The sequence below is a fragment of the Schistocerca piceifrons genome, chromosome 4, assembly GCF_021461385.2.
Source record: "Schistocerca piceifrons isolate TAMUIC-IGC-003096 chromosome 4, iqSchPice1.1, whole genome shotgun sequence".
In the NCBI taxonomy this organism is placed as follows: Eukaryota; Metazoa; Arthropoda; class Insecta; order Orthoptera; family Acrididae; genus Schistocerca; species Schistocerca piceifrons.
Genome location: NC_060141.1, coordinates 74,808,532 through 74,830,758, shown reverse-complemented (window position 1 = coordinate 74,830,758; position 22,227 = coordinate 74,808,532). Strand labels below are relative to the sequence as shown.

At 37.8% G+C, this 22,227-nt stretch overlaps 1 protein-coding gene across 1 annotated transcript; it reads right to left on the bottom strand.

Moving 5' to 3' along the window:
• Positions 1 to 6,742: 6,742 nt before the first annotated feature.
• On the bottom strand, positions 6,743 to 18,350 carry LOC124794837. Its single transcript, XM_047258502.1, has 3 exons — positions 18,189 to 18,350; positions 13,164 to 13,317; positions 6,743 to 6,882 (listed from the first exon to the last, which is right to left on the bottom strand). The coding sequence occupies exons 1-3, from the start codon at positions 18,333 to 18,335 to the stop codon at positions 6,812 to 6,814; spliced, it is 372 nt and encodes a 123-aa protein (XP_047114458.1). The 5' UTR covers positions 18,336 to 18,350; the 3' UTR covers positions 6,743 to 6,811.
• Between the last annotated feature and the right edge of the window lie 3,877 nt (positions 18,351 to 22,227).

Below are 22,227 nucleotides of genomic sequence, written 5' to 3'. Positions count from 1 at the left end.
TTTAAACTTCCTTAACATTGTAGCTATAACAGAAACATATTCTGGGTCTTTTTCATGTCCTAAGAAATTTGTAACGACTTGCTTGAATGATATCCATACTTCTTTCTCATTTAAGGTCATTGTGGATTCAAAGTTAACATCAATTTTCTAAAGTCAGGTCCGACAAAGACGCCTTCTTTTAGTTTAGCTTCTGAAAGGTGTGGAAACTTTTGGCAGAGATACTTAAAACAGGGGCCATCTTTAGACAAAGCCTTTACAAACTGTTTCATTAGTCCTAACTTTATATGTAGAGGTGGTAGGAGTACGTTTCTTGGATCTACAAGGTTTTTGCGTAGAATGTTCTCATCAGGTTTTAAAGACTCCCTCACAGGCCAGTTCTTTCTGCACCAATGTTGATCCCTAACCCTGTTGTCCCATTCACACCTGAAACTTGGAAATTTGGTAAAGCACCTTGCTGTCCAAGGAGCATGCATTCACTTTTAGATCACCACATATCATCCAACCATGAGCAGAATAGCCTATTTTATTTAGCACTATTTGTAGGTTTTCAAATCTCTTTCATATGTACAGAATGTCCACCAGGTATCGATGCATGTATGTTACCATTGTGTAATAAAACAGCCTTTAAACTAGTTTTGGATGAGTCAATAAACAGCCTCCAGTCTTCCTTTTTGTATTCAATACCAAACTCATTCACCAGACCGGGAATGTCTGAGCAGTATACTAAATCACCTTCTTGTTGAAAACACTTGGAAAATTGCTGCTCTCTCTCTCTCTTTCTATACATGTATATGCTGTTTCCAACTGGCAATACGATCTTTTCTTTAAATCTAGAGCCAAGCAATACAGCATTTTTTTTCGTTAAGCCCACATCCCTAACCAAATCGTTAAGCTCGGTCTGAGTAGAAAATACTTCTGTTGGAACAGAATTTAAATCATCTGGTGGGAACCAGCAAATCTACACCATTCCCCACTGTTGGGTGGAAGGTTAGGGTAGTTTATTACCTTTTTGTTTTTCGAATAATGACCAGTAATATTAACACTGCAAGTAGCAATCATCAGATTGATTTCTTGGCTCCCTCCATATCATAGGAACAGAAAATGTACAGGCTTTTTCTCTTTTTTCGACCATTTTCTCAGATCTTCAACACACACATAACATACCTTATGTCATCCAAGATTTATCTTGATCACCTTGTTTAGATCCAAAGTATGATAGATAAACGTTTTTCACACAGTCTGTAATATTTCTTTGGTGTTTTTTAATCACAAATTCACCACAAATATAACAAAAACTGTCAGCAGAGTTTTTACAACCACGATTAGACATTGTACTGAGCACACGTACAAGAGACAGGAAAGTCAGGTTAAAATGTGAAGAAATGGTGGGTGATACAGTTTTTTAAGTATCATATTTGGATTTCCCACCCTAAAAAACATAAGAATAATGTATTTTCAGCAAAAAAGTTTTTCCATCATTGGCCTGTGTAATATTTAACTGTGGGAAGCAGGTTACTGGAGAGCAGCATCAGGTGATATGGGCAATGTGTTTGTTGTTGACAATAGTGGGCCACCAGTTAATGAACAAAAAATTTAACAACTTATCATAAGAGGTGACTGACACGTGATTTGGAGAACACAGGTATAATCCTAAAATTAATGATTTTGGTATATAACAAAATTAAAATACAGGGTGTACATAAAGTCCGGGAACACTTTCAATTACTATTAAACATTGTACAGATGTCATACATATTGCATTTCGGAGAGAAACTCTGAAAGTTTTTTTTACAAACATTCGATATGCGAACCAAGAGTGACCCATTAAACATCAATACATTAATCGAATTCTTTCCACACCCATCTCAGCAGGGCATCATCGACTGTGGCAGTCGTTTCCTGTATTCTCTCCTGGAGCTCTGCTACATCACATGGTAGAGGGGATTATATATATATCTCTGCCCAAACTCTTTGTCTTTAAATATGTGTGTGTGTGTGTGTGTGTGTGTGTGTGTGTACCCGTCCTTTTTTCCCCCTAAGGTAAGTCTTTCCGCTCCCGGGATTGGAATGACTCCTTACCCTCTCCCTTAAAACCCATATCCTTTCGTCTTTCCCTCTCCTTCCCTCTTTCCTGATGAGGCAACAGTTTGTGTATATATATATATATATATATATATATATATATATATATATATATATATATACACACACACACACACACACACACACACACACACACACACACACACACACACACCCCCCAGATCTTTAATGTATCCCTACAGAAAAAAGTCACACGGAGTGAGATCTTGTGGTGGGGGACCCCATTTTATGAAACAGCTGTCCACTTCTGTAACGCGGCCAATCCACTGATGCAGCAGCTCTGTGTTCAGAGACCCATGAACCTCACGATGAAAATGGGGTGGAACCCCATCCTGCTGAAAGATGAACAGAGTCTGATTGCATTTGAAGCCTCAGCCATTGCTGCAACATGTCCAAGCAGGAATATCCAGTGACAGTGCTCTCAGCGAGGAATGGCCCGTACAGTTTTCGGCTTGACAAGACACAAAAAACATTTACCTTTGGGGAATCACACTTAAATTCAATGCATTCGTGTGGATGCTTTGTACCCCAGATTCAACAATTATGCCTATTCACTTTCCGATTAGTGTGAAAAGTGGCTTTGTTGCTGAAAATTAAGCAATCAACAATGCCATCCCCATCTTCATTCAACTGTTGCAACTGCGAACAAAACTCAAAACACTTGTCTTTGTCGTTACCATTCAGCTTCTGCACTAGCTCCAATTTGAATGGTTTCTTAGGCAGCTTCTGTCACGGGATTTTCCACACAGTCATTGGAGCCATTTCGGGTTCATGGGATGCGTGGCACACCGATTTCTTTGGACTCCTTATGACTGTCTCGTACGTGCTCCATGTTCACTTCACTCAACCTGGGAGGTCCACTCCTTTGCCGGGCACAAGCAACCCATAGTAATGAATTTGTTGTGCCAGTGGTAAATGGCCTTTCTCGTTGGTGGTTTCTTACCGTACTTTGTTCTAAATATCAGTTGCACAGCTGTAGCACACTTGTTTTTGTCAAACTCCAACACACAGAAAGCTTGCCCCGCACCTGAACTCGCTATGTTTGCAACTAGCTCTGACTATTGGCAAATTAACAAACTACACTGTGGCAGTAAACATGAAAACTTTCAGGGTCTCTTTTCAAAATGCATTAAGTCTGATATCTGCACAATGTTTGGTTCCTGTGCAATAAATAATTGAAAGTTTCCCTGATTTTATATACACCCTATATTTTACCATATCTGTCTCAAACATTGACATACTGTCAAAAAGCGAACCTTATAAATTCTAACAAAAGCAAACACACTATTAATAGTCTGTCATGTCAAGCTGGCTTAATAACAGAAATCTGGAACTATAGCAGTCACGTTTTTCACTGCTATATTGCTTCCTCTGCAAGATGATAACTTATGACTGATACTGCAGCACTTATTTCCTAACCACATCACAATAAACACAACTTTAAGGGGGGCTCACACTCAATATTCACAATACTAAGTATTGTAAAGTAATATATACCGTGGGAGATCAGAATTGGTAGTTTGAGGAATATATTGAGAGTTCAATGAGCACTATGGTACTTAACATCTGAGGTCATCAGTCCCCTAGAACTACTTAAACCTAACTAACCGAAGGACATCACACACATCCATGCCTGAGGCAGGATTCGAACCTGCGACCGTATGGCGTAGTGGTCGCGCAGTTCCAGACTGACGCGCCTAGAACCGCTCGGCCAGCCTATTGAAAGAGTACTCGTTACAAGTTCTGTAGACCATTTGAATGACTTATCGAAATGAGGAATGCAGTTTACAGGATACAGTATGTGTATGTGATTAAAACTTTTTATTTTGTAGGACAAGTAATCAAATATTTTGTTGCTGCACAATGAACTCCTTTCTGAGCCATAGACAGCTTTAATACTGGGTAATTTCTTCCTCTAGTGTTGTAAATACGGACATCACTATTCTTCTCAAATTGTGATGGATTATTTATGACAAATTTCATTAGCGAATATATGTATTCTAATAGTGCAGTTGGAATGCTTAGCTCCTTGAAGTGGTACCTACTGACATCCGTAGATGAACACAATTCTTACTGCTCATTTTTGTGTGAATGACACTTTTTTTTTTTTTTTTTTTTTTTTAAAAAGGGAAAGTCACTAAAATGTCCAGAAATATGCTTGTCCCAATGGAAATTACTATATGTTAATGACCTTTCACTTTATATTCATTAAGCAGAACTTTTGAACTACAGTTATAATAAATCCTGTTAGAGAGAAAGCATCAGGAGAGATTGTTAATGATGTTTTTCAAAGAATTATTACATAGTTATCTCAAAATGGACTCCCTTAATATCCTTAAACACAATATATTCAGTCATGTACAACAGAGACATACCAACAATAGATGTAGTACAAGAAGTCCGTAAACAGGGCAGCCTACAGTGCTTTCAAAATAGTGATTCTGACTCAATATATTTTACTGTGCAAGTACTTTGAGAAATAAAAATTCCTGATTTACAAGGGAATGCCAGAAACTAGGAAGTAGTAAAAGAAACTGAAGATCATGTCGTCATGGCAGTAAGTGGTTCTCAGAACTGACAAATAAGATGAGGTCAGCTGTCTAGTGACCATACACACTTATTTTTCATGCAAGATTGGTCACAGCACAGATTTAAAGTCAAGTAAGCTTTAAATCAGTAAACAATTGTCTTTTGTGTCTAGCAGTTGTTGTAGTAAAGAAATGCATGTACACTATAAATTACACAGTTTACAAAGACAATCTGGGCACACGTCTTACGTTGTCTGCAGATGATGCTGTCGTTTATTGTCAAGTAAAGCCATCAGATCAAAAGACATTGCAAAACAATTTAGAAAAGTTATTGTAAGGTGCAAAAATAGGTGCAATAGACTCTAAATAACAAAAAGTGTGAGGTCCTCCACACGGGTGCTAAAAGGAAGCCCATTAAACTTTGGTTACACGATAAATCAGTCAAATGTAAAGTCCATAAATTCATCTAAATACCTAGGAACTATGACCAACTGAAATTGAAAATCGTTGTTTTTGTTGTGGTCTTCAGTCCTGAGACTGGTTTGATGCAGCTCTCCATGCTACTCTATCCTGTGCAAGCTTCTTCATCTCCCAGAACCTACTGCAACCTACATCCTTCTGAATCTGCTTAGTGTATTCATCTCTTGGTCTCCCTCTACGATTTTTACCCTCCACGCTGCCCTCCAATGCTAAATTTGTGATCCCTTTGTGCCTCAAAACATGTCCTACCAACCGATCCCTTCTTCTAGTCAAGTTGTGCCACAAACTTCTCTTCTCCCCAATCCTATTCAATACCTCCTCATTAGTTACGTGATCTACCCACCTTATCTTCAGCATTCTTCTGTAGCACCACATTTCGAAAGCTTCTATTCTCTTCTTGTCCAAACTGGTTATTGTCCATGTTTCACTTCCATGGAAATTGGAAATAACACACAGAAAATGTTGTGGGGAAGGCAAACCAAAAACCTCATTTTAATTAGCAGAACACTTAGAAAATGTAACAGATCTACTAAAGAGACTATCTACACTACACTTGCCCATCCTCTTTTGGAGTACTGCTGTGCAGTCTGGTGTCCTTACCAGATAGGGTTAACAGAGTACCTCAAGGAAGTTCAAAGGTGAGCAGCACGTTTTTATTTTCACCAAATGGGGGGGGGGGGGGGGGGGAGAGTCACTGACATGATACAGGATTTTGAGTGGACATCATTACAACAAATGCTTTTTTTTGCAGCAGAATCTTCTAACGAAATTTCAGTCACCAGCTTTCTACTCTGAATGCGAAAATATTTTGTTGATGCTGACCTACATAGGGAGAAATGATCATCATCATAAAATAAAGGATATCAGAACTCTCACTGAAAGATATAGGTGTTCGGTTTTTCTGCCTGCCACTCGAGATAGAAAAAATAGAGAATCACTGTGAAGATAGCTCGATGAACCCTCTGCCAGGCACTCAAGTGTGATTTGCAGAGTATCCCTGTTCATGTAGTTGTGGTTTACAGCTATGTCGCTGTGAAAGAGCCCTTTGTCCACAGAAATGTCCACTGGAAGTTTTTCAGAACTGTTTTGCTCACCGAATTTCTGCTTGTTTTGCAAGGCAAGCAACTTAACTCCAATACTAGCAAGTTGTTCCACATCAATGGGTGCAAACATGTTTGCTGTGCCAGCAGACTTCTAATTGGCACCTCCTGTACATAAATACTGAGCAATATTATTGTGTTGTTCTTGGCCTCTGCCACCTGGACACTATACTGACAATATTACTGCACAAGTAACATTAAGCGCTTTGGGGCTATTTCCCATCTGAAGCAGGCCTATAAATTTTAATTGAACAATGTTTTCCAATACTATTAAAGACAAGTGCATAAAGGAAAAACAATTTTTAATAATATTCCTCAGAAAAACAGATTATGATGAAGGCATTGTCCTCCAACCGCTTCACTTTTTGAATGAATTGTAAACAATGTCAAAAAGTATTATAAATAAAATGCTTGGGGAATGTGTAAAAGCAACAATAATAATTTCTTAATAAAAATTTAAATCAGTTGTTTGGATGGAGTAAGTGCCATCATACAAAAAGAAGTGTTTTCCATATTCAAAACAAATTTGTGTATCTACATAGTGAAACAGAACCTTTATTGTACAGGTAGCATTCTACAACATTAACAAATTCAACTACACTAATGATGATGTTCAGCTAGCTCCTTCCTCTTCATCTCGGCCCACTTTGCTTTGTTTGCTGGTGAATTAGCTGAAAATACAATTTAGTATGAATTAAAAAACCTGAAACTAAATCCTTCTATTTTGCAATATTTTAACACACAACATACAAATGGGCGGCAAAAGAAACACATGAAAACATGCTTAAAAAGAGTCAACATCCCTTACTTTCCATTCCCCTGTAATGAATGTGTATTGCTGCACTGCAGGTCACCTGATGATTTATGGCAAGACTAATGACAATGGCTGAATGCATGATTAACAGATTTGCAGAATTTAAAAGATCATATGTTCGAACAATGAGCTTCAAAATGTGTTATCAACAGAGGGCCACAGTTAGGCGTATCTGTCAAATACTGTTTGCTGAAAAGTCGAATGATTTCTTCATTTCATATGCTTGGAATTCTGCTTTTAGGGAAATGGGAGAGCACAAGCCATTTGTTTCAAAGAGTTTAACAGGATTCAAAATAATTAGTAGCAGTGGCCTTGCCTTTACTGTGATTTTAGTTTATTTTTCAGCGAAATAGTGAGGATGTAATGGTATTCTGTTAGATGCCCACTGTACAAATTTGATGCCAAAAGGCTCCAGGCCAGATATATGAATCCACAGAAGTGGACAATAAAGACTTGCACAGCGTGTTTTCAAACTTTCACTTCCACTCTTTTTACCAAGACCTGATGCCAGAACTGAGTAGTAGTAGTAGTAGTAGTTGTTACTGTAAACACCAAATCAGAATCTTTCATGCTAAATGCAGATTGATCCAACAATCACATTTGAAATTACAGCATGGTCACACAAATTAGTCAAAACAGCCTGAGAAGAAATATGTCAATGCAGTACACAAGAGATTGCATGTGCTGTTAACCCCTTCAGTGACACACACAAATATATATCTGTCCTGATTCATTGGTATGAGTATTTACCACCCCATACCTAATGGTACTTTGAAATAAATAATAAATTTAGCAGTCTTATTCATTACTACTTCCAAAGAGTACACGTATTTCATCATTATGCTGGAGCAAATGTTTTGTCACTTAAAGGGTTAAACTAATAGCATATAGGACGATTCATGGTGGTAGTAATGGCACCGAAAGCCACATTATAAGGCAGAACATGGATAAAATACAGGACATGTAACATACATTATTAATCCATGCTCTACACCCAATACTTCGCGCTGCCTATTAGAAGAAGACAAAAATTATGTTGCTTAGCCTAGTAAAGACCATTCACTCCCACAAATTACTGATTATCAGAGTGCTGAACTTCCACAGTGAAGTTTTTAAAATCCTTTAAAAATGGTTTACTGCGAACTGAATCAGCAATGAAATTGTGAGGGAAGAGCTACTCAACTTCAGGAATCACTGTCACTCTCACAATGCAGCATCAGAATCAAACTATGAGAAGGCCTTTGTTAGTCCCTCAAACAACAGACTCATTCAAGAACTAAGTGCCACTGATTTCTCTGATAGGCTTTATGTTTCATTCATGAATATCCAACTATTAACTTTCAATACTGAAATGCACGGAGTATCCTATAGCAACATCATGGAAAACCTCTGATGTCATAATTATCCAAAACATGGTAGGCCATTATGTTGATGATGATGGCTCATGGTTGGAAACCATGAAACTAACTGCAGACAGCAATCTAGCAAACAAACGACCACATTCACAGCCAATATAATCCCACAAGAAAGACATACACATCTGTGTCAGGGTGGTATAACCTTATTTTGCAGGGCAACATGTCACCAACTGAGCACATGTTACACTCAAATCTACCTTATCTTCAAATGCAAAGTACTCTAAAGGGTAATGAAGTCCACACACAAAAACAACTTTGCACAAGCGCTGTATACTCTCAGCAACGTCAAGTACACATGTGCATTTGCTGTAAATGGAGAGCCTTCATCAACACTCATTCCAGTCTATGGTGCCAATCTCCTGCACTATCTAGCAGATGACAGGCTCTTATGATCCACTACTGGTGCCCAGGTATGATTCGTTATGTACTTTCCACTATCGAATTCCACTTATAAAGACTATAGGAACAAAATTTTGAAATGCTATGCCCTACAGGAAAGCAGAAACCAGGCATGAGTTTGACTTGGTGGGAACAAAAAATATGATAAAAAGTCTGCACATATATCACTATAAAGAATGTGGTAAGTATCTAGTGTAGGAAAAGTGACAGTGGCATAGTACAGAAGAATATAAATCCATGTCCTTTTCGATAGGTAGTAAAAAGTCACTAGTAACAGTAAGATACACACTAGAAAATTCAGAGTCTGCCAGAAAAATGTACACACACTTAAGGAACAAAAAGTGTTACTTATGTGTTCATTTTACATTTAATAATTGATCACACGTGTTGTACAACCTTTCAGTTTACCACATGGTTACTTTAAATGTTCAAAGTGTTCACTGTTGGCAGCTACACACACAACAAAACGACAAGCTGTTGCCGCAACTATATCAGATAATGTTACAGTGGAGATAGCTGCACAAGTCACTGTAATCTCCTGGTGAAGTTCCTCCAGCATGCGTGGCTTACGTTGATAGACATTATCTTTCACAGTTCCCAACAAGTAAAAGTCCATAGATATTAGATCTGGCGATCACGGAGGGAACTCGATGGGCCCTCTTCGCCCAATCCAGTGCCCCAGAAAACTGTCATTCAGGAAAGCTCGTACAGCTAGGTGGTTGTGTGGTGGCACGCTATCTTCTTGGTAGAAGACCTGTTCATCCGCTCCATAAAGCGCATGTATACCTGGCAAAAACTGATGTGTGTAACATTTCCAGGTACCCATCTCCAGTGACAGTAGCACAAAGAAAAAGGGTCCTAGTAAGCCTCTAGATGATAAGTCACACCATACGTGAACCCCAGTTATTGACCACTTTATCCACATAAACATGCGAATTTTCCGCTGCCCAGTACACGCTGTTATGCCGATACACAGTACCATTAAGTTTAAATTGAGCCTCATCACTCCACACTACTTTCATCACAAATTGTTCATCAGTTACCATTTGCTGATACCATTCACAAAACTGCATTCAGCAATCAGGATCATTGTCATTAATCGCATGCAGTAATTTCTTAACTCAAGTCTAACAACAACATCAATATCTCAATAGAGCCTGGCACTGCATACATTTTTCTGGCGGACTTTAATATGGAAAAACAATCAACAAGGAAGTCAAGTACCCTTTTATTCTCTTTACATTTTAAGTGATGTATTTTAGTTAGCTTTTACACATTATTGTCCTGAGCAGGGAACTGATCCTTTCCAGTCAAATACCTGGTACAGGCATAAGACCTTTATCAGATTGACTAATGTTGCTCCATGATCTCAATGTCACTTCTCATGATAGTATCTCCAGAATAAAGTAATCTAAATGGAGTACAAATATTTCAAGAAGATGGCTTTCAGAGGAAACTGTGAAAGCACAGACAACATAAGTCACATCAGTAACATTACCCATTTTAATTCCATTGGTTCTCTAAACACCTTGAAAATTGATGCAAATTATTTACCACTCTCAGGTATGACCTGCAATGCCTATAGTTGAAGACTAGTTTCAGCAAACTTTTTTGAAATCAACAGGGAACAATTTCATTATGTTCTGGAATGATAGAAAGGCATAACTGGCCAGCAGATTTCTGCCTGGAAAAATACCTGCATAGCAAAATGCAGAACCCAAAAGAAAGTATAAATGCTCTTATTTGGTAGAGAAAATGTATGTTTCGGTAGCTGAAGCAGTATTTAATGATGGGAATGCAGCCAAACTACATCTTCAGCAAGTTGGGCTTTACACCTGAAGGCTTCACTGAGCAGGTACTGCAGACGATCAATGAGCAACAAATCATGAAGGTGGAGACTTCTGTACAGAAAATAAAAAAAATTCTAGGCAAAGGAGCAGGAGAGCTAAAAGAGCTGCACAGGATGAGGAAGAACTGGAATATGGATATGGACTGTTTTAGCAAAAGTATGATTAATTTTTTTAAAAACATTCACCCAAACTTTAAAACTATTTTTCTGCAGCTTAAGATCTTCTCCTTTCAGGAACACATACATCAAACTATTGGGAAGCATTTTGATGAAATTTGGCACACCTATTCTTTTACTTGGAAGCAATGTTTAAGTGGAACAAAATTTTAATCTGGACATTATAATCAGTTTTATGGTTGATTATACACGGAAAACTCGTCCGTAAAAAATGTTCAAATCCAGAATGTCACAGAAAATAATGGAAACAATTTACCACAAAGTAACTGCACTTTATTCCACATTTATTGGAGTAGATTACTTTACCACAGAAAAAATTGCCAAATTTGCCTGGAAACAACAAAAGTGTACCTTAAAATAATAATGTAACAAAAAATTCAAAATTATCTCATACATTTTTTAAAAATTATTTAAGGCTTATTGGATCCAGTTCAGTGAGTTTGAACAAAAACTGACATATGGATTTACAAAGATATCAGTGGAAGACTGCCACTGTCTCCCCTTAAATGTAAGCATATTTTTACAGCATCATGTTGAAAAATGGCTTACTCATGGTGTAAGTTTATTCACGATTATCTTCACATCTCTCTACCCCCTGTTACAGTACCAAATTAATCCTGGTCACATCTTGCAAAATCCATAATATCACGAATGTCCTCTTGGTGCTGTACCGTACTGTTGTAACCGTTTTACACCAAATTAATTTTGGGCTAGTAATATACAAGAAAATACCTTTCCTACATGTCAAAGCACACAGTGATTTTGAGAATATAGATGTGATTGCGACTGGTGGATAACATTCATCAAAACGAAGGAAGATAAAACAGATAGGGCAGCTGCCAAAATGAAAAATTAATAGGACAAACTGAGTAGCCTGACATGTGAACAACTTTAAATGCTGTTTTGTATGGAGATTCTCAACAAACTTCTGAAAATTAAAATGAACATTGAGGATGCAAATTAAATTTTATAAAACACTCCCTCCATCATACTGCACTTTGAGATTTATGAAAATTGAAACTGACAACGTATGTACACCTGTAGTCGCTTTTGAGTGAAGCTGTGTAAATAATTTTCTTGTAAAATAAAAATTAAGTAAGGAAATCTATATAATCACAAGAATCTTCATCAAATATCTTGCAGTTCCAGGAATAATCAATGAAATACTCTGTTTCGTTTTGAAATACGAGAAATAGCTCAATCTTATATACAAATCACCAGTTCTCAGGTAACAACATATCACCGCCATCCTCATCTCTACAGAAATTTCAATACGCAGAATAGTACCTTGTCGAGAGCTAAAGATTCTGTTTCTGAAGGAGAAACTCACAATCCTGCTGTAACATTTTCATGAACTTCGCAAACAAATAAAGCAGAGCAAAAGCTCATTCTCAGGAGGCACAACAAACAAGTATCATTTATACAGATTAGAAAGGAAGTAGGTTTCAACACAAATGGCTCCCTGCATTTTCTGAACACAATCCTGCTTCCCCACAGCATTGTCTTGAAATTCTAACAGAAGTATTCACTCTGAGCAGCAGTTCTCATATATGCCCCATTACTCAAACGTGTGAACATCTGTTCATGATTAGAATATTAATTTCTGTTAATTTCAGGAAACTCACTGAATAACCACTCTGTGCAGACAAAGTATTTTGTGGTAATAAAATCAATGCAGCTGCAAAAGGCAGCTAATTAATAAACCATTAGGAAAAACCTAAGTAATGCCAATTTCAAATTTTAACACATTTGAGTTTGTCTCAGAGAAAGTCTGCAATCATACAGTAAATTTAAGAAACAATTCAAACCTCAAATTTCCAGGCATATTATGATAGATCAAACACCAAAACTATCTGCTAAGATGATTTTAAATTAAACTATTACTGCACAAAAGTTACTTGGTTATTAATTGCACATAACAAATAAAGTAGCTAAGTTTTAATGAAGTTATGCTAGCAGTTTGCAACTGGTGATAGCCATAAGTAGAAATACACCAATACAAGCACACCTCTTCATGCTCCAAGTATTAAGATTACCACAGACAACATAACACGCAATGGGTGACATCGATTTTCCTACAATGAGTATTTTATGTTTTCAGATATTATTAGGAGAGGTTATGAAATGCAGTATGACAAGAGACACGGCAGAAGATTAATTCTACTTGGGTATAAGCCTACCATGGTCTCAGACTGAAGTATTCTTGCAAACTGCGTACTACTTAAGACAAAATGGATGGATGGATGGATGCATGCATGCCCTCTTAAATAGAACAACAAATGTGTTCATACATACCTAATCTGCTGATAGCAATGAATACTGGCGAACATGCAACAAGACTTATGAAGTAGTATCTCCAGACCCACTGATTCTTAAGATAGAACCGCAATGGAAATTGTGCTATCTTCGCAGAAAATGTGTAAGGGAATTTCATTCGTCGGTCTGACATCTGAAGAAAGACGAAAACAAATTTAGTAGCGTAAAATCAGTTCTCCATTAATATAAGGACACATCTCATATAAATATCTTGCCATGTTACAAACTAATAACAATCAACATTGAACTCTTGATGAAACTACAAAACAAATGACTTATTCATAGCTGAAAATTTGTTGTGTGGGGGTAAAAAAAGTAAAATGAAACTAGGAAAAGCACTTAGATTATTTACCTATGTTCTACAAAGAATTGGAGGAAACAGTGGTATACATTCACTCTACAGTGGGGAGAGGAAACATTGTGTGGTATAAACTAAGGAACAAGCAACCAGAAATTACTAGTTCCAACTACCTTTCCTAAGATAAAACTCAACTGAGGAATGAAATTTATTCATTTTTCATTTTTTTAGAGCAATTATCTACAACATGTACTCCAAATACACTACAAAGTTACACTAACACATGGCAGGCATTCCCTGTGAATGTCAGTCTGCAACATTGTTCACTGTTTTCGTTACAGTAAATAGATGTATGTACTTAAATTAAACATAAACAAAAGCAGAAGTTTCTAACAAACACCTTTGCTTCCAATGATTTCTGTTATAATGCTGGTTGATTCAGCAAATGTCAGATCTCAAATCCTGAGTCAACTGAAGTTTGCAGAACTACCCAGTTGTTTGACAACTTAGGTATGCTGAGCTATGTGGGGTCATGTGGGTACAGCATATATGGAATCCATCATGTTTGGAGAAGGTGTTTTGTCAGCTGTGGTGGTGCCCTTTCGAGATTTATGTGGTCGTCATTACTGTGACATTAGACTTAGTGCTGTAGTAACTCTTGAGTTTTGGAAGAAGTTTCTTTTTTGGCTTTGTCAGGTTGTTATTTTAATGTCCTTAGTTACTTGCTACTCATTTGATTTCAATTTTGGAACTTAACTTGCCACGTTGTTACTAGTAGGAATTTTAATTTTTTTTGTTTGTCATCTCTTACTAATGATGTATTTTATGGCGCAATGTAAGTGCTGTACGTTGTTTGACACCATGTGCAACAACGTGGCCACTACAATTAAATTTCTGCAGTTATATGGTCTCATGGCATTGTGTGAAGCGTTAACAGTGTGGCAAATTAATGAAATTGACAAAAGTTGCTGTGTCTCGAACCAGAGACAATTAGTTATATGAGGCAGAGTATATATATGGGGCAGAATTAGTGTTGCAATAGTGCATTTTATTTGGATTGTTTTATTTCTTATTTATCCAAAATTATGAACAATGTTATATTTTTGTCTATTACACTTTTATTGGATACTGTCTTGGGAGCAGTTAGTTCTTTTTAGTGGTGTGGTATTGTGTGGCTTCACTTTAACTGTATAAACAACGTGATGTGCTGGATAACAGGTTTGTCAAATTGTGAGTGATTTTGTAATATTTGTGATGCTCCGTTTGGCAGTTATGTACGTCCATCATACGTGGACTTCCTTTTAGCTATATGGGTCATGTGAAATTCCTGATACTAGTTTTTTTAATGTTGTTTTATTAAGAATTTGTTGATTGTTGACTGTTCTGTTAGTCTGATTTTTGCATTAATATTGATATGTCTTCATTATTAGGATTGTTGCATATTTAGTTCTTCGCTGCCCAAGCCATGTTTCGAAATCCAATAACAGGTACCCACAGCAGATCGAAAGAAATACCGTACAACAAATAGCATTGCAAACAATGCAAATACACTACAAGAAATGTTTGTCAGGGGTGTGGACAGGGACAAGAAAAGTTGAAATCCTGTTGCAAAACACCACAGGAAACATGTTTCTAGTTGCATTGTGTACACACAGTTTATATTCATGTTATATTTGCAACCAAATATTTTTTGTATTATTTGTATTTTTTCAGGTGTCTGCTGAGTGACGTCATGGTTATCATATTGTATAAGACTGAAATACAGGCATCTATCTTCTTGGTGATGGAGACTACCACAAATTTCAGTTTTGCCCACATCCTTATGTTCAGTGGTGAGTCCCAAATGATTGCCAAGATTTCTTCTGGCACTTGATGCGATACCTCTGGAAATGAAATACATGTATTAAAAGCACAGAGATGCACATGGGTCAGATTTCCAACTAGTAACTTTAACCACATAGTGGAGATGTTGAGCCGAATGGCACGGCAAAAAGTCTGCTAACAAGTAAGCTTTCAACCAAGAACACCTCCACTATATGGTGAGTAGCCATCTAACCTTTTCATAATATTATCATATAATTCCATCCCGGATTTTTCATTGTTTAATCACCTGATCCTCATTACTGGCTTTATGACATCTGACTCCAGACAGCTGCAAGGGAGTTCCAGCAGCAAAGACAATATTCTGACTCAACATTGGTTTCAACAACTCGATTCAAAAATATCACACAATTTATATCAATGTAGGGAGGAAAGGATGACGATTAAATGTAACCGAGTTTTTGAGCAGATGGTGGGAAAGCAAACTAGATTCCAACTGGTGCTAAACTTCCAAGACACTGTCCTTCCTCGGGGAATCCCATTTATGTGCCTGTTGACTATTAAACACACCTATGTAGTATGAGGTTATTTTCAGTCCTGCTATTCCCTTATTCCTACCAGAACTTCCAGCATCATAATTTATTTTTCAATAATCTTTTGCAATATGCAAACACATACAAACAAGCATTTTTTTTATCTCCAATATGTCAAGATTGTTGCAACTACACATTTCACCACATATTTGGCTTCCAAAAATATTTTTTTATCTTCCCTACTATTGGTGAACTTCCTGGATTATGGAGTACAAACCTCCTTGCTAAATTACTCGAGCACCATCCTCAACCAACCATTATTCTTTACATCACACCGTGATCTCCTCATTAGCTCTTTAAAAACTGTTCAAGTAGTTTCTTACACAATTTTGGAAATTACTAGTCCTTTGAGATAGCCACGAGCCACCCTGCTTTGACTCACTTTTCTTGGTGGCACCATAAATTTGGGTCACATAGACATCTCCATACTTATCATCGGAGGATCCATGCAGTTACTGAGCCACAGAAATGAAATGGGAGAGGGGGTAGACACAATTAGATATTTAGCACAATTTTAGAATTAATACTGACGAGTGTGGAATAAGACAGAACAGCTTTTTCAGGTATGGAAGTACCTTTAAGAAATTTGTCTGCTCCTAAAGTTTCCAATTTAAAGAAGGTTGTGTGTGTCAATAACCACAACATCTCAATTACCTACTCACTTCTAGGATACATTTGTCTGTAGATTGTATGTGTTTGAGATTCCTGTACAACACTTCACTTCACTAAAAATGTCATCCATTTATTACACCATCCATTGACACCACAAATTACCATATTAAAGTGTCCATGAATTAAATTCCCCACATTCTTCAGTTGAATAATAATATCACGACAATCTCACAACGTAGATATCCTCCCTACAGTTTCTATAGTATTTGTTTCAAATCATGCTCACTCTCTGGACAGCTACTGCTTACCAGTTTTATTTAGTAAATCTGTGTGATGCAAATGACTATAGGCCTACTACAATTTAAATAATGTAACTAACAGATTGCAGTGGTCGGTAGATAGTATTGTCGACATACAGTTAGCCACACCACACAGGGCTCTACCAATACCTACAAAACAGGCCTCTTCACCCTTGCCTCACTGAAATGTCAATCATCAAGTTATTTTAACCAGAGTACAGTGTCTTAACATAGTGCAATAAGCAAGCGCCTTCTGTTTTACAATGTGAATGAAAGTAAAGTTGGGGTTCAATGCCTCAAAATCGGGGGGAAATGTAGCATATAACTCAACTGTACAAAAATTCCAGACAAACAAATCAGTCAGGGAAACTGGAAAAATTAAACTTGAATGGCACTAGATTTTAATTAAACTACTACCAAACAAGTCCAGTATCTTTCTCACATTATGTTTTGCCTTAAGAATTCCATTTCTACAACTGCTCTGCCTGTTGTCCATTCTTTCTATTCATTTGAGCCTTACAAGCTGCTGTTTTAGGCTAGTGTAAGGGTACTGGACCCCACCAAAATCTTTGATTTTTAGTGCAGACCAAGGTCTAGTTTGGGTCAAAAGGAGCCAAATGTCACATTTACTACACATATATGCAGAGTATGATTTCTTCCCTACTTTATAAACCACCTTAACTGTGGAAATGGTGAGCAGTCAGAAAATTACACTACTAGCCGAGATACAAAAGTAAGAGAACGGTTGACTACCCCTGGCGTAAAGCACGTTACGATAGTTCCTCTTCAGACATAAACCCATTGCCCTAATATTATTAGCAATAGTGTGTGTGGGGCTCTTTCACGCTACATATGCCATAAATACTTTACTAGTCCATATAAGACAATGTATAAATAAGAAATTTTAAGCAGTTGCAAAAAAAAAAAAAAAAAAAAAAAAAAAAAAAAAAAAATCTTTTTTTTTTTTTTTTTTTTTTTTTTTTTTTTTTTTTTTTTTTTTTTTTGAAACGTTATTGAGATTTATTCTAACGTTAGGCCATCCTACCGCATCCAAGTTATCTTTACTACGGGGAGTAATAATAATATTACAGTCTCATATTGGATGCGGTGGCTATTAATACTCCTTGCGATACGGTAAGATTATAAACTTCACAATATTCCTAAGTCTCAATGACGATCATGTGGTTTGCGAATGAAATTATTGACCACATATAGTCCCACATCACCAACCGGAAAAAAATCCCGTAATTCAAACGCCGAGCAGTTTGTGTATTCCTCCATACACAATGTCTAATCATAAGTACTAAACAACACTTTATAATACAACACGATAAGTAGTTATCGAAAATGAACTTGAGAAAATTACCGAACATATACACACCTTTAACTTCGACTTTCTTCTCCCACTGGACCGCCACCAATTGCTAAAAAAAGGACAACGATAACTTTTAACACGCAAGGCAGTGATCCATGGCCTTCGGTCGCGCTTCCAGTAGTAAGCTCTCTGGTTTCCAGCTGTCGCGAGCATTCACCGAATTGTGTTAAGAACAGACTATCAATGGTAGCGGAGGCGAAAGAAACAACACATATAAAATTAGTATCCCGTACTTCAGTTGACCTATATAATTCAACTGAACAACAGGATACTAATGCCAACGACAACGAAGAAATCGATGTACGCTAAATTTTTATCCCGTACTGCAGTTAATCTACAGGGTGTCCCAGCTATCTTCTCCACCCAAAATATCTCTGGAACAATAACAGCTATTGGAAAACTACTTTCACCGGTATCAATGTAGTGCTGGGGCCCATGAATGTACATATTTGGAAACATTCTAAAACGAAGGCATATGTGTTTTTTAACACGAACTTATGTTTTTTAAATGGACCTCCTATATTTTTTCTTCAGCAATGCATAGCATGACAAAGCACATACACAATGGCGTTGATTGCATCGCAATATTCCCATTACATCCCGAGATATTAAGACGCGAAGTTGACGCTTGAAACACCCGATATGCGCTGCTAGCGCACGTCCTGAGGCTCAGGCGTGAACCCCATGCTGCCCGTAATCGCGATGTGATTGACATGCGTAATCACACTTCCATACTTATCAAGAGGTCCGAAACGAATAATACGGTCTGCTGCCATCCTGCATTAACGTCGTACATTCCAGCAGGTATTTATCCCATAGGCTAGGGGTGATGCGGTTCTCTAACATACCTGTGTACTGCAACGTTAGTCACAAAGTTAACTTCGCTTATCGTTAATCCGTTACTAAAAAGGTAATGCCTTTCAACGTTAGAACTTTACTTTACTGTAGATCTAGCGCAAGTGACAGTTAATCATTCACTCGTAATAGTAAAATTCATGTTGATGGTTTTAGTGAAACGAGCAATTGGACTAAAAGTTTTACCGTTGTTTAGGTAAAAAGTTTTGATTTGGGATTACGGGCAGCATGGGGTTCACGCCTGAGCCTCAGGACGTGCGCTAGCAGCGCATGTCGGGTGTTTCAAGCGTCAACTTCGCGTCTCAATATCTCGGGATGTAATGGGAATACTGCGATGCAATCAACGCCATTGTGTATGTGCTTTGTCATGCTATGGATTGCTGAAGAAAAAATATAGGCGGTCCATTTAAAAAAAACATAAGTTTGTGTTAAAAACACATATGCTTTCGTTTTAGAATGCTTCCAAATATGTACATTCATGATCCCCAGCCCTACATTGATACTGGTGAAAGTCGTTTTCCAATAGCTGTTATTGTTCCAGAGATATTTTGGGTGGACAAGATAGCTGGGACACCCTGTATACAGCTCGACTGAAGTTTAAGATACAAAAATGGCTCTGAGCACTATGGGACTTTGTGATCATCAGTCCCTTAGAACTTAGAACTACTTAAACCTAACTAAACTAAGGACATCACACACATCCATGCCCGAGGCAGGATTCGAACCTGCGACCGTAGCGGTCACGCGGTTCCAGACTGTAGCGCCTATAACCGCACGGCCACTCCGGCTGGCGTTTGAGATACAAGTCATTCATATGTGACGTGAGGTATTCTATGCTACCGCTACTTGTATCCCTTTTTTTCCTCCTTTATTTTCCACAGAAGTACTTGGACACAAACAAGCGACATCCTTAGCATTAAGGTCGAAATATTACTCGCCTTGATATATTTCTACCATATTTTTTCTCTCCTGTTTTCCTTTGTTTCTGAACACTTCACTCAGCTGTGTAATAAATGATCTCTGGGAAATTCTGATGTCATTGGTCAAAGCCGACGGGTTGTATCCCGTTCTTCAGTAGACCCTGCCAGAATACACTGTTGTGCCATTCACTGCTACCACGCCAGAACCTGCGCAGGCCATTGTTACAAGAAGTGGATGTCAAGTGCAGTACCAATACCCCAAAATTCCCAGGGCACAGGGCTTGAAAGCGGGGTGAAGGGGCTCGAGTGGCGACATTAGTATTTCACTGTAAAGTGGGACCCAAGGAAGTGAAAGTACTGTCAACGAAATTTTAATTTTGTGAACAGTTTGTTTATTCCTTGGTTTGGTTATTTAATGTTGTTTCTAGTGGGTGTCAAATGAAGTACAATACTAGATTATCTAGTGCCTATTTTATTCGACATTTATCGTAATTGGAAGAATGGACCCCCTTAAGGCTCTTCCTCAATACTAGCGGCCACTACTGGATTTTGTCCTCACTTTGCGCTTTACATTTTCTTCTTGGTGGTTTCTCGTCGTGTAGGGAGAAACCCCACTCAAAATTGGCACAGTGTGGCGTATGGCCTGATAGAGAAACGATGATGAGGACCTACTTATCTGTGAAACCAATTCTGTGCACCCGCAACTAAGATCCACTTTTGTAAAATCTTTTAATCATTTCTAAACGTTCAGGAACGTGAGTCGCTGGACGGTGAAATTGCAAATTGCACTAGATATTTTCACACCAGGAAGCACACAAAAAATTATAATTGTAAAAAGTATCATCCTTAACGATGACCCTTCATAAATTAACCATTTGTATAATTACATATGTATTGACGATGCCTTATATAACAAACAGGTGTTTGCATGCAAGTAATTTCCAAGAATGATTGCCTATTGAACGCGTGGGCTCCTAACGATATAATTCGAACGTGCGACTCGATGTCGACCATAGGATTCTAGAGGCGCGAATTATGGTAAACTTGGAGTACATTGCCAGGGGGACATATATTATCGTTTCCGGTGTGAATAGCAATAAGCGAAAGCGTTGCAGTTTCGAGTGCCAAGAGCCTCACATGACGAAATCTAATTCCTCGTTTATATAGCATGGAAAAATATATCTCTTCCGATATCTATATTTCTACAACTTGGAAAAATTGACCCTACTGATACTCTCCTGCTATTTCTGCCTGACATAGTGTTGGGGATATGTGAACAAACATTTTCCAGCGTGCATAGTGGCGCAAAAGATATGATGTGCAGAGTGCATTAGACTCTGTGGAATATACATGTTCCGTGTTGTTGATGGGGTGCCGGCCGAAGTGGCTGTGCGGTTCAAGGCGCTTCAGTCTGGAACCGTGAGACCGCTGCGGTCGCAGGTTCGAATCCTGCTTCGGCCATGGATGTGTGTGATGTCCTTAGGTTAGTTAGGTTTAACTAGTTCTAAGTTGTAGGGGACTAATGACCTCAAAAGCTGAGTCCCATAGTGCTCAGAGCCATTTGAACCATTTTTCGATGGGGCAACAAATATAATTTGGTAGTCAAATGTATTAATATGTGTTGTGGGAATAAAGCATAAGTTTATTTTGTCTCTTAAATAGTTGTTACCTGTCATTTAGCTGCGTTAATCTGCATAAACTACAAAAGGTTATGGGCCCAGGTACTGGATTAAAGCGAAATAATAAGCTTTAAGGCGACGTGTATTTGAGCAAAAGGTGCGCGGAAGTTCTTATAAACTTGGATTGTGTACGTTATACGAAGAAGAAAGTAACTGTAAAATGAGTACAACACAGATACCGCAAATAGAGCGGCTTGTAGGGTGAAAATTTGCCGTTGAGGCGTATTTGCACTTGGATGACTTATGGGACGTCGCAAACGGTAAATTGGCACCTACGGAGTCAAGTTTTGCTACTAAGGATCGGAAGGCAAAATCAAAACTAATCCTTTTGATTGATCCAGTGAATTATGTTCACATAGAAAAGGCTACATCAGCAAAGCAGGTATGGGACAAACTGAAAAACGCATTTGAAGACGGTGGTTTAACCAGAAAAGTAGGATTACTTCGCGAACTTATAACCACAAGATTGAATAAGTGTAAAACCGTGGATGAATATGTGAATAAAATAATTTCAATCTCCAATCGTCTGAGGAATATCGGTTATGAAATTGTGGATGAATGTATTGGAACTTTATTATTAGCTGGACTAAC